A 14,571-nucleotide genomic window follows, 5' to 3' on the forward strand; every position below is an offset into this window, starting at 1 on the left:
CCTTGCTTGAGCTCTATCAGCACAACTATTATAGGAAATAAAAAAATAATTAATACCCCTTATAACTGAAGAATACCACCAAAACCAGTAACATCTCTAAAACCACAATGTACGGTACTTAAAGTGAGCAGCACAGCATACATTTCTAGCTAAAGTCTTCAAATTTCCAAGAGAATAAAATTTGATAAGCAGAACTCTTAATCAAACTCCAGTTTGTTTCTGTAAATTTCCTTTCTCAGAAGCTTATGATTTATTTTCTTCCCTTAGTTAGCAGTCGACAGCTAATTTTGAGGCCTCAAATATAAGTTTTATCTGTCTGCCTATGCTAATTGTATTACACCAATCAATGCTGTATCTAGGCAGTGGTTTTAAAGGTATAAATGTTTTACTTTTATAATATTTCCTAAGCTTGGCAAAGTACAGAACTAAAGCTTTAATGTTTTCTTCTTGGAAAACTCTCCTCACCTCCACTGTCTCTCTCCTGAGGGACTGTGTGGTTAGGCTAAGATCTAGGAAATTTTAAATTTTGTTTCCTGCAAATGACTCTTTCCTGGCTGCTGCTGAGATTCTCTCTCATTTTTCATAACCTAAAATTGTAGCAATACAGTAATTCTATTTCCTGTTTTGTATACTGAAGTTGACTCAGTAACAGGAACCTTAGAACACTTAACATACATAGAGTCATCTTACACTTTTAAATCTAATACTGAGAAAAGAATTTGCTCTAGGAAAGCTATGAAATCAGGATTTTCTCTTTCCATAATATGTTTGAGACTACAATGCAGTCTATTATTAGAAATAAAGATAACTAGCAATGGAACTGAATAAAATTCTGCAACTGATGACATAGCTCTTTAAGATAAATATTATAGCTGATGTTTCTTTTTTAACAAAAACTCTGCAAACTTAACTTATTTTCAAATTAAATAAAGTGTCCAAATACTAATATAATTTGGGATTAAAAATGGGTACTTATGTGCATAACCATTCAACATGTATAAAAGTTGATATGATACTCCCTGTGTCCACATTTGAAAACTGGGTCCTTTCTCTGTAAGAAAGATTCCTTAGCTAAGATGAGTTATATATACTTTTCAGCCAAACTTTTAGAATTATTTAGTGCTTGAAAGTTAGCCTTTGCTTTGTACTCTGTTGACACTCAAACTTGAGCTCTGAAGGTATGTCTACACTGTAATTAAATACCTGCGGCTTGCCCATGCCAACTGACTAGCACTCACTCTAAGATGCTGTTTAATTGCAGTGTAGACCTTTGGGCTCTCACTGCAACCCGAGCTCTGGGACTTTCCTACTTTGCACAGTCCAAGAGCCTGGACTCCAACCCAAGCCCGAATGTCTACACAGCAATTAAACAGCCCCTTAGCCCGAGTCAGCTGGCATGAGCCAGCTGTGGTGCAGCATAGACAGATCCTATGGGAACACCAGAAAATTGAATTTCCACATTAGCTAGGGAAGTACACCCTTCTTCCAGTCAACACGAACTTCTCAGCTGTCATAGTAGTATGCAACACGGTGCAATGTCCATGGTGGCCAGGCCTCAAGTGCGGAAGGCATCACAGATTAAGCCAAAAACTTGAACTGACCTAGAATAGAAAAGTAAGCGAGTGCAGCACAGGTGTATTGTGCTTCTGCTCACCCATTTCCACTGTGCAGGAGAACCATTGCATTCTGAACTATCTGAAGATTTGAGCCATCATAAAAGATTGTACTGCTTCTAAATTATGCGGAGGTGACAAAGACCTGGTTCATATTAATAAAGAAACAATCTCTTAGCTAATCCCAGATGAATAAAAGCACTAGAAACCATCACTGCTATCTGGGAAGCCAAAGAGTCAAGGGTAGAAAAGTAAACCAAGCATGTGATCCTTCCTTTGCAAGAAACACATTTACTATACCAATATATGGAATGGAGCCATCACAATCCCCATCAATCCCCCTCAGTTCTTCCTCCTATCAACCAGTACCACCATCCTTTCCACGGTAATCCTCAACAATCTCATTTTTATCCAGATCTCTGTGCAATATCCACTGAAAAAAGGCACAAAACCTGAATTTCATAGACTGCATTTATAGTCCGAGTATCATCGGCATACTAATAACACTGCAACCCAAAATGCCTCAGATTATCCACAGCAGCCTCCCATACATGTTATACTGTAAGACTGATAGAATGGAACTCTGAGGGACTCCAGATGTGAGGACTTTAGGATAATGAACAATTACACAGTATCACCTCCAGACTTTTCTGAGAGAGGAATTCTGCCCCTAAGGAAAAATCCCACCTAACCCTGTCAAATCCTGCATGAAAATCAACATTACATCATGGTCAACAATATTAAAGGTTTCTAATAGCACTAATAAAATTCATATAGACATTTGACTTCTGTCAGTCACCAGAAATATGTCAATCAAGGATATTAATGCCATCTCTGTACCATAAATTATGTCCAAACCCAAACTGATAGGGAAACCAAGAAACCAGAGGGATCTAGAGGAAGCTGGAGTTGTCCCAATGCAGCCTTCTTTAAAAAAATGTTATCCTGAACTGAAAAGATTCAAGACAGGACTGTAACTGGTAAGGTCAAAAAGTTAGGAAATACAAATTTAAGGTTCTTACAACTGGCCAGCTTCTTGGTGTTGAAAAGAGGGAAGTGGGAGCACACAAAGAGTGGTGCAATGTTGACATATGGGATCATCAGAAGAAAGGAAGGGGGAAGAATGGAGGGCCGTAGTATGGGAGAAATGGGGGGCAGAGCTCTGGGCAGGCAGGTGGAGGAAAAGTGGAGCAGCCAACAGGTTTAGGATTGGGTGATGGGAGAGTGGGATACAGGGTGAAGATTAAGGATACGGGTAGAGATTGGAACTAAAACACAAAGAAATTAACTAACTTGCCCAACATCACACAGGCAGTCTATGGCAGAAGTAGGAAATTAACCAAGATCTCTTAAGTCTCAATGCAGTGATGTAACCACAAGATCATCCTTTCTCTGCGATTATTTTGTTAGACATGGAAAAATTAAAAAAATCTGGATGGTATGTCTCTGATGAACTCAGGCCTTTGTTTTTTGTTCCAAAGATTTTAGAGGTAAGGATCCAATCTACAGTGTGATATTCACAACTGTTCTGACACTTCCATCCATTCATGTCCTGTCATCATGAAGTAGCTGAGGTGGTGATTAAAAGGATTACCTCAGATATCAAAATTCCAAATTACTAAAGAAACATTTCAATCTTAAATGAAAGAGATGGCTATTAAAAACAGCTCTTTGTATTTACCAGTGTCACCTAAATGGTAGCAATTCCTCAAGTGTGTAAGAGGCAACATGCCTAGGCATTTATCCAATAAAAATAAATAAATTTTAGCCCTTATGTTAACAGGAAATATTTCAGATGCACTCCCCCGCCCCCCCCAAAATGATTCCACATACAGTAAACCAACTTTAAGCAATTTTTTGGGATTTATGAGAATTTGAGAGGCACATTTTTAGCAGGTATGGTGCTCTAGTATTGCTGGAGTAACTTCAGTCAACCAAACATCAAAAAAGAGGGACATTGTCAGTCTATTTATGGTTAGAAAGTTAAATTGCAAAAAGCAAGTTAAAATCCTTTACACGCTGAGTGTAATGGAAGAATATTAAGGTACTTGAAATACAAATCTTAAACACAGAAGCAGGCAAGATGTTGACCAGCAACTGATAGAAATAGTACCAACCATTAGCCAGAAACCATACTGAGCTCTAAGAAAAAAAACACTTGGGATTCTGGAACAATGTGCATGTTAGAATTTTTCTTCCAGACTGAGGATAGTAATATACATTAAGGCAGTGGTTCTCAAAGCCAATCCACTGCTTATTCAGGGAAAGCCCCCGGTGCACCGGACCGGTTTGTTTACCTGCCGCGTCCGCAGGTTCGGCCAATCACGGCTCTCACTGGCCGCGGTTCACTGCTCCAGGCCAATGGGGGCTGCTGGAAGTGGAGTGGGCCGAGGGACATTCTGGCCGCCCTTCCTGCAGCCCCCATTGGCCTGGAGCGGCGAACCGCGGCCAGTAGGAGCCGCGATCAGCCGAATCTGCAGATGTGGCAGGTAAACAAACTGGTCCGGTGCACCAGGGGCTTTCCCTGAACAAACGGCGGACCGGCTTTGAGAACCACTACATTAAGCAACATCCCTTTCATTCTAGAAAAAAAAGAAAAATAGCAAAGCACTTTGGGACTGATCCAGCTCCACTCGAATCAACATCAGTCCTTCTACTGACCTTGAATGGGAGTTAGATCAGGCCACTTGTAACCAGAAAGGAGGAGGAAGACAGAATTGGAGAACATCTACCTCTAAATCTTCATTTACTATACAAAATGGGACTTGTTTTGAACAATATATAAGCAGAAAACTGTCTTTCAAAGGCCCTACAAATTGGAAAAATGGAGTGCCAACATTCACAGATTATTATTGTAAATGTCAAATCCAATAAAATCAGTTAATAAAACTGGAGGTGGAAGGAGGAAATACAAGAAAAAGTCATTTAAAAACTATTCAAAATGAAAGAGTTCTTTAGAGTATGTATTCTTAGAATCAAAATACAGCTACCACATCGTTAAGTAGATGATGAAATTAGCAGTCAGTCAGTATTATATTGTTTCACAAAGATGCACTGATAATATAAGTAATAAGTATCTAGAAAGTTAAACACTTTGGTGAAAGAACATACAAAAATAAAACTGCTTTTGAATTCTATTACGTAAGACAAGGATAGCAAACATCACCCAATACCACTAATGAATTTATGTTACCAGTTTAAAGGTAATCCATCTGGGAAACCTTTAAAACAGCACCTGATTTATAGCTGGGCAAATGGATTATAACCATATAAATGTCTGTTGGCACATCACTAAAATGTACAGGTTGTAAGAACTAAAATTCTATAAAACAGCAACGCCAGTAGTCATGTAGACTTAAACATGTCAGCTTTCAAGAAACTATAGGTTTTATGTTATGCCAAAGCCAGGATTTAATGTCTGAAACAAATTTGGCTAAAGTAATGACTCCTAGAGCCAGGCTTGCATTAGGTGGTGGGAAGAAGTGTGTTATAGGCACGGTAGTAGCTGGAGGCATTATGCCCATAGAGACCAAAAACAGGGATAATGGCTCCAGCGTCCCTTGCACTCCCATTAGCACAGCCCTCCAACCACAAGCTGATGGGCAAGGGGTTGGGATCATAAATATGTTTATACCAGCAGTCTGCACAAATTCCCTCGGGAATGCTGCATACTGATAGTGATGCTAGAGCAGGGTGTGTGGGCAGCTATATTATGGCTGCTTCCTGTTCATGATCACTGGAGTGGGAAGAACAGGCTCCACACACTCTCCAATTTTGCACCTCAACTCTGGAGCTCCCAAGATTTGATTCTCTACTTGGAACACGTTTAAAAATACATTACCATAGGCAATCTTTATCACAGTGAAATATACAATGAAAATGCGAAAAGCGGCAAGAACTTTTTATACAATATGAACATAATTATAATGGTCACTGAGGTTGAAACCATTCATGCTAAAAAACAGCTCCAATCCTTCAATGCAGTCAGTGTAAACCACTGCGATCAGGCAAAGTCCCATTGGAGTCTGAAACTCCATGTGGGTACAAGGCTGCATGCTAGCAAGCTGCATTTCAGGTCTGAGGCCAAATTGTGCCCCTTAAACTCTATAGATCAAAGAGACTGGAAAAACCAAATCTAAACATAATTAAAGATCTAAATCTTTATTTCTACATTCCCCACTTTATTTCTGCAATCTTGGAATTTACTCAAAGGTATTCAAAGAAAAAAACCCTGAAGGAAATAATTTCTTGTATAATTAAACCAGTCAGCTAACTAAAACCTCATTAAATTCAGTATAGAAAAATGAAGCCAGGACACATATGCATTCAAAATTGTGTGCTTAAAAATTGTTGTTTCCCATAAACGTCAGATTTGTTTTCTTCTTTTAGATTGTGATCTCTTTGGGCACCAAATGTTTCTGCAAATGCTTTTATAAACAGTTCAGCAAAATGAGCCCCGATACTGGTTGGAGCTTTTGTTTCATATCCTTGTTTGCTATTTAGAGACGTGCAATAATCCATTTGGTTGGTCTGAAATAAATTATTATTACATCCATTTATTTATTTACAAAAATCAACATAGATAATTGACAGCCATAGGTAAAAAGGCTATTGTAAAATTAGCATTTCTGGTTTAGCGTGCTCTATAATCACTGGGCACGATTCTGACTAAATTCAGGACCAGGGTGCTACAGGTATCTGGTTACTGGAACTGGTATTTTTCAAGCTATGGAAACTTTTCTGTTAGAATTGATCCTGCCCTCGCTATCAACTGCTGTCTGACACCAGAGAGCATATATTCTGACAGGACATGGTCAATTAGCAAAACCCTCATCCCATGGGCTGAACCTCCTGAATGTACAGCTTCCATGATACTGCACTGGAATCCTCATCAACTAGTAATAGCTCTGCCAGTGAGTCAAAAGGAAACAGAGCTCTTGCTCAAACCAAACAGGAGCTGTGGTGAGTTGTTCTTAGCAAAAAATAAGTCTAACATTCTTCATAAGAAGGGGGAAAGGAGGATAGCATCTGCAACTCTTTGTTTATAATAACATGGTTCAGCGATCTGTTTCTGCACCCTGTGGAAATATGGTTTCAATTTTACTTTTAATCCATGTTGCCAACACATTTTTTTCCTTGTCAAACACTTCTCTTAATGTGAATACAAAGACAGTTTAAGATTAATGTCTCTGAATTATATTGCATTAGTGGCTCGTTTGGTTTCAAATTCAGTTCACATTTGTTTGAAGAAGAGGTGCAAGTACTGTGTTTGATAAATGGAATCACAGATGGCTTTAAGATACATCATCATTACTGACTTGTTGGGCAGAGAAAAGTTACATAAACTTCTTTCCAGAATCCAGGGCTTGAAGATAAGGTCTTTGCCCATGTTGCTGTATTTCTGACACTCTTGCACAAATTTCCTCAGCTTCTGCAGATGATCAAGTATAGAATATGGACTGTAAGAGTAGCTGGCTTTAAATATTCTGAAAAACTGTTTCAGTTACAGTTTGATACAGCTATCAGGATGCTATTAGCTTTGACAACATGTCTGGAATGTCAAGTGCTTTGATTTGTTTTTAAATTTAAAAATAACAGTACATATTATAAAGTATATTAACCGTCAACATTTTAAAGAAGTCCTCCTAAAAGGATAAAAACTAAAGTATTATCCTATTAGACCGGAAAGTTTCAAATCCTTTGGTAAAAATCAAATAGTGGAATTCTAAACTTTCTAAATCTTCAAGGAAAGTTGGTTCAACAAAAAATGATGAATGATATCTAAACCCACATAATACAATAATATTAATACCCAAAATTCCAGTGTTGGGATTGATTTGAGTCAAACATACAAGTATAAATTTACAGGCAATGAACAAAGAGCGCTACAGAGCTGGAGTGTTTTCACAGATTTCGTTGATTAATCTCAAACTTATTTTCAGAGTCTCAAGCAGGCAGATATCAACAAGTTTCTGTAATGTGCCAAACATCATATACAGTATTTATATCCCACTATCCAATGATCTATGTTGTTAACAACGTGAGTTGCAGTAAACAGTGGGTTATAATAAGGTTAAGGACTAAGGTGCACATCAAACATTTGCTGTAACTCCTAAAGTATGATGAATGCTTTTTTTTTTAAAGACTGATGTATTGATTCAGGTTTCCTAATATCAAATTATACTTGAGAAAGCATGCTATAACATTGTATTCATGGCTTCTGACATGTTCAAGACCTCTTAACAAATGGCCTATGAGTAAAGCAGAACAATAGGAGTAGGAGTGCCAGTTGAAAGACAGCAAGCTAAACACTTAAAGGTCAATGATTCTCTGTCCAGAGCCAGATGCAAATTACAGCAACCCAGGGGCTGCACTGAAATGTGTTAGCTAGCAGAGTCCCACAAAGACCATATGCCAGCTGTGGTAGCTGGAATGAATAATGCATAATGCTCTATCCACTTTTACTCACCACCACAACAAATCACCCTGGCACCAAAGGGTTAAGAGTGAGGCATAGAAGCTAATTCAGCTGACTCCAGACCTACTGGGGACTCTCCCATATCAGCAGTATCCCAACAGGATTTGAGGCAGAAAGGGAGCAGAACAGGGTTTACAATCTGGTCGTATGTATTTTTATACTACCTATCATGGGCCTTAGTTATCAGTCTCAACTAATAATTTACATATCATATATAAACCATGAGCATACAGTTTAAACTTCAAACCACCAATTTAAATTATGTTTCATCTTAAAGGGAAAAAAACCCTCTCTTCTGAAAATGACATTTTTTTCAAAGAACACTTTGAAAAGCAGATTACCAGCATTCAGACAACAGAAATATCAACAGAACCTTAATTACTATAGCCCTTCCAAACAAAACACTTGTCTGCAGATGGTATTAGGAGCCAAGGTTTCAACAACAGTCTGCTACTGCAGTTACTTTTGCTTCTGAATTTGAGATCAATGTTTGAACATCCTACTCATATAGCCTTAAAGAGTTAACTATAAAGTGTATAGATGAAAGTAAAATAGATTCCCTACCAAAATGCTTTGAGGAGATTTATGTTCAATAGAAATCTGATCCCACATGGTGCAGAGTCCCCAAAGTATATATCACCAGCCAGAAAGTAACTACCCTCTAGTGAATCAGGGAAGAAATGGAGCAAGGGCTGCTATCAAGCGTAAGGGTACAATCAAAATTGTGCAAAGAAGTGCACTGCCTACCAAAATTTACATTATTTGAATACTTGTACAAATTATAATCTCCTTTTATTTGAGAGTGTCTACTACATCTAAAGCAAATACACGTTTACGAGAATTAATTACAGGTGGCAGTAGGGTCTGATGGTACTAGCCAATGAGAAAAGAGAAACCATCTTTAAACAAGAACACCCTTAACTGAACTTTTACCATTGGGAATCATTTCCAATGGGATCCAAGTACAGCTAAATGCCTTCCCGTTTTTCATCTAGGTCACTGATTCATCTCCAACCTATAAAAAAAAGTCATCACCACCTGAAGGCAGTTTGGCAATCTATGCAAAATGAATTTGTAGTTTCTACACAGTTCCTGTTGTTCAGATATGCACATCACAGGAATTGCCATAACTGGCACCATGTGCCATCCACTGTTAGTGGTGATAAGAACTCTGAGTCATGCATTGCATAAAATGTAATAAATTAGCCTTTAAAAACTGTTTGAATTCTGAGAATCTGTTGCATTTTCCAGGAGAAATGATGGAATGTGAATAATTTAAAAGAAAATTATTTTCTCTGCCATGCAAGAAAATGCACTGTATGTATGCATTGCATACATCTTTATGGTGTCAAGACTCAGATATGTATGCTCTTTCAGGTATTTGGAATCCAAAACATATCTACTATTTTTAAAGGTAAGTAAAAAGTTTATCTCAAAGGTTCAAAGTGCTTAAACTAATACACACACACCATTCAACCAAATGAAAATGCAGCCAACAGGCACACAGCACATTACATAACAGTAAAAAGAAGACAACATTTGGGCCAACAGCATGAGGGGAAGCCCAGAGTCTTATGAATGTGAAGTAGGATCCCTGGTATTCAAAGAGAGCACACAAGATCTCAGTTTTTCTGCTCTTATCTAAGGCCCCAGAAGAATGCATGAAAGGACACTTTGTGAATATATTAGAAGCAGCTCTAAAGTTTACAACAAAAGTCATAAAATATTATTACGCACGCTTTTATCTTCTGATCCACAGGCTATGAATTGCCCACAGGGAGTGACAGCTATTCCACATGGGTGGCAGCGGTTAATATGTCCTTCAAATCGACGTTCACACCTTTAGGGGAATTAAAATAAACTGAATTAATGTTGGCTAAAAAGTAGATTTTTAAACTAGCTGAAGAGTTGATAGTTACAATCATTTATTTTTGTGAAGTTTTGCTAAATTCAGATCAACATCTGCCTCGTTACCAATACAGTACTAGAAATTAAATCTTCAATATCATTTTTGCAGGAGGATAGGAGTAACTGATGTTAAAGAAATACAATAATCTACTAAAATAAATTTGAAACACTGGAAGTTAGAATGTAAAGTTATAAAGAATGTTTAGGACAAATTTATTTGAGCATAAGCTTTCGTGAGCTACAGCATCCGATGAAGTGAGCTGTAACTCACGAAAGCTTATGCTCAAATAAATTTGTTAGTCTCTAAGGTGCCACAAGTACTCCTTTTCTTTTTGCGAATACAGGCTAACACGGCTGCTACTCTGAAAGAATGTTTACCAACTCAAATTTTTCAGTTTGGGATTTAAATTTTCTGGGATAGAGACAAATAAACACTCCTGTAAAGGTTTCAGAGTAGCAGCCGTGTTAGTCTGTATTCGCAAAAAAGAAAAGGAGTACTTGTGGCACCTTAGAGACTAACAAACTTATTTGAGCATAAGCTTTCGTGAGCTACAGCTCGCTTCATCGGAAATCTGGGATCACCCAATCAGCAAATATTCCAGCCACAGTTTTGTAGACCAATTTGACTTTCAAGCCCAGTGCTTAAATTCTCCACTAACGTTAATACACAAAAAAGGTCCAACTTCATTTGACTCAAGCAGGTCAGGACTGGCCTAACAGATGTTTTCTCATTAAGTACTTCCTAGCAGCTAACTTCTAGAACAGTGCAGAGTGGAAGCTTTGATCTTCTTTCTGCTTGTTCTGCCTAAACTTGCACAGTAAGAGAAATCAGAGCACAGAACAGAGCATTCGATTTGCATAATTCCTGAGCAAACTGAACCTTCGGCCCCTTCCAAAAGAAGAAAACAAGAAAGAAGAGCACTATCACCATTCTCCCCTGGCTCTCAGTGTGGGATGAGAAAAGGAAAGTGGGTGTTGGTATATCCGAAAAAAAGAACTAAAATGTAAAACTTCAGGTGCGTGTAATAGCCTCCGAATTAACTATGTACTTATTAGCTAAAAATTAATTATTTGCATTCATGTAATGATCAAATGCTCCCATTAGAATCAGGATCCAAATGTACAAACACAAAGGAAGACATAAACCATGCCATGAGGAGATTACAATCTAGCTTAAGACATGACACATGTGGTCTCATAAATGAGCTCCAAAACTCCAACTCTACCTTTATCTTTTATGTGAGTTCTGGACACTTAGTGCCTATTTCTGTACTGCTAGTTCACAACATGCAGTGTATAGTTCTCTACAACTACTATACGTCAAAACAGCACAGTCAATGGACTGCACTTTCTTACCTTAACTATTAATTTGTGAATTGCTTTTAAACTGGAAATGTCTAAATTCAGCTTGAATGATGTTTTTGCAATATTACTGCACTGTATTATAAACATTTTCAATTATATGGACTTTCCAGATATATTTGTATAGAATAAAATGGTACATCTTTATGAAATCTATTATGTGCCAAGATTAAGTCTGTGGTCTTCACAGCAAGCTGTAGCCTCTAGAATCATCAAAACAATGTACAGGTATTAAGATAGTCTTCTACAGAAACTTTCTGCACGCAGAGTATCAATTTAGTTTATGCACAATAAGCAGAATCCTTTTTCTCATTGGGATTTTGGATATACATCGTGGCATATGTATCACATATAGGTGTGACCATATATATAATTACACAAATGCTTAAAATCTATCAGACAAAGCAAAAATGCGTGATGCTGAAAGATCTATTGTTGAGTTAATTATTACTGCATTTCCTGTACACTATTCATACTGATGAAGACTTACAGTATACTTCCCCATTCACATGCTATTTTTGCACTGAAGCAGTTAGTGGAAAAATTTAGAGAGAAAAGAAAAATTCTTCACATGGTGTTCATTGATTTGGAAAAGATCTGACTGAGTTCCAACAGAAGTCATATGGTGGTGTCTGAGGGAGAAAGTGGTACCAAAACTTTATGTGCAGCTTGTTCAAGCCATGTATGTAGGTGCAATGTCAACAATCAGAACTTCTAGTGGTGAAAGAGATGAATTATCAGTAAAGATGGGCATGCATCAGAGATCAGCAATGAGACTTTCTTCTTTATCCTTGTCCTGGATACCCTGACAAGGAACATACAGAAAGAACACCTTGGTGCATGCTGTTTGCAGATGATATTCTATGCAGTGAGCAGAAAGAGTGTCTAGAAGAGGTTTCAGAGTAGCAGCCGTGTTAGTCTGTATTCGCAAAAAGAAAAGGAGTACTTGTGGCACCTTAGAGACTAACAAATTTATTAGAGCATAAGCTTTCGTGAGCTACAGATGCATCCGATGAAGTGAGCTGTAGCTCACGAAAGCTTATGCTCTAATAAATTTGTTAGTCTCTAAGGTGCCACAAGTACTCCTTTTCTTTTTGTCTAGAAGAGGATCTTGATAAATGGAGAGATATGTTGGAGAGACATCGGGCCAAAATAAGGAGAGGAAAAACAGCATATGGTATGGTGTTTCAATAATGTGAACGCTGAAAAATGACCCTTGAAACTAGAAGGGCAGACAAATACTGAAAATGCAAAGTTTCAAGTATCTGGATTCCAGAAACTGGGAAAATGGAGGATGAAATTAGAGCTAGGATAATAAACATTGGGCTCAAATGGAGAGAGGGTAAGTGGTGTAATATGTGTCACGAAGATCGGTGGTGATCCCTCACAGTCTGAGGATGATTGTTTTCCATAAAATTATAGTCAGTTATCACCGGTGGATCCAGGGGTGGCTAATGAGACCTATTCAGGATCCACAGATCTTTTCACAGTTGGGGCAGACATTTCCTGGGTGGACCTGGATTGTTGAGTCAGGCTGAAGTGTGTTCTTTTCTCCTTTCCCATTTCTCCATTTCCTATTATCTTCCTTGGATCTCGACATACTAGAATCCTTGCCACAAGGTCCTTTTCCATTTTGTTTGGTTGAGGGCTTGGGTTTTCCATGAGTTTTATATCCATATAAATGTTCTTCATGTTGGCTTTGAGGATGTCTTTAAAACCCTTTTTTTGCCCATAAAAAAGTGCGACAGAAAATATCAGTAGGATTAAAAGGGAAAAAATCTATAAAATGGTGGTCCATCCAGTTTTAATGTATTGCACTGAGTATTGGGCAACAAAGAAGAAACTTGAGTAAATGATCTGTTCCATAGAAATGCAATTGTTGAGCTGGATGAGTGGTGTAAGCAAGAAAAACCACGTCAGGAATACATATGTCAGAGACATGTTCAAAGTAACATCCGTAAACAAAAAAATGAGTGTTATCCATGCGTTTTGTGTACTACGAGCTTTACGGACATAAAACCAAAAATTTGTAAAGCGCATAACTGTTCAATGCCCCCACACTTTATCCCAGACTTCTTCCATGATAAATCAGAACATTCTAAACTCAGCCATTTTTTAATTATTTATGTGAATAACACCTACTGGAATAGGTAGAAAGCAGAGAGTAAACTATTTTCTTCCTTGCGGGAACTAAAAAATGGCTAAAAAATAAGTCAATTTTTCCAGAAAATTCCACTTGTGAGTAGAGCAAGGACAGAAAGTGTCATCTGAACAGAACATTTTAAAGAGTTATAAGCTAGTGAAAAGCTGGGGCTATAACAATCTTTTTTTGCGATTTCAGTACAGCAGTCACTGCCAGTGAGCATTATAGTTCATATTTACAGACAGATACTTTAAATATGGGCCACAACGGACCTGCTTTAATTTTTTTAATTTAGCCATCTGAACTCAGTGAATATAATAACCCTGCCAAACTAAACAAGAATCAAGAACACAAAAAAATTATTCCCTTCCCCCCAGGATACATGCATTTAATTGATTACCCAGCTTTTACTTTTAACTACTTTACCATTCACCAGCTTTGCTTATATTAATATTTTAAAAAGGAAAAGGCAAAAGGAAAAGGCAGGTAAGTGATCTGTGAAAAGTTCTCAACTCATTTATTATTCTTCTAGAATAGTAGTTAGAGCAGCTGATTACAAAAACATAGGAACATAATAGTTTCCAACCACAGAAGTCTCCAGTTTTATTACTTTTTGACATTGGTGGGGGTAATAAGGCGCCATATTTTGGCAAGAATTTACATGCCCTTCTATGGGCTTAACAGATTTTTTACAAACAAAAAAAGTGAAAATAACTAAGGAATACTTGATGTTATTTTCAATTAAAAAAACAAACTAATAGGCAAACCATAAAACATTACATTTAATAAAAAACAAACAAGAAACCCAAGAATATCACTTAAAACTAATGCACTTCCCCTCGCTTTCAAATCAGTTCTCTAGAATCCTTTTCTTTTAGAAATATTTCATACCTTACCCTCCTCAACAGAGATCTCCCCAAATCTTCCCTTTCCTGAACAGCTGCCCCTCCTTTTTTTGTTGTTGTTGTTTGGTTTGGGAGTTTTTTGGTGGGGGGCAGCAGGAGATCTTTTCTTGTACTAGATTGTATTTTGGAGGAGGGGATGTCTGGTTTTAGAAAGCACCACAT

The 14,571-nt window shown here is 37.6% G+C and overlaps 1 protein-coding gene across 2 annotated transcripts in view; it reads right to left on the reverse strand.

The window, feature by feature from the left end:
* The window catches only part of WDR27 (WD repeat domain 27), a 231,932-nt gene that overhangs the window by 98,119 nt on the left and 119,242 nt on the right, over positions 1–14,571 (reverse strand). For both annotated transcript variants that reach the window (XM_043511323.1, XM_043511324.1), the window contains one exon: positions 9,829–9,931. In XM_043511323.1, the coding sequence (XP_043367258.1) occupies positions 9,829–9,931 (103 nt within the window). The remainder of the gene's footprint in view (positions 1–9,828; positions 9,932–14,571) is intronic.

The sequence above is a fragment of the Dermochelys coriacea genome, chromosome 3 (genome assembly GCF_009764565.3).
Source record: "Dermochelys coriacea isolate rDerCor1 chromosome 3, rDerCor1.pri.v4, whole genome shotgun sequence".
In the NCBI taxonomy this organism is placed as follows: Eukaryota; Metazoa; Chordata; order Testudines; family Dermochelyidae; genus Dermochelys; species Dermochelys coriacea.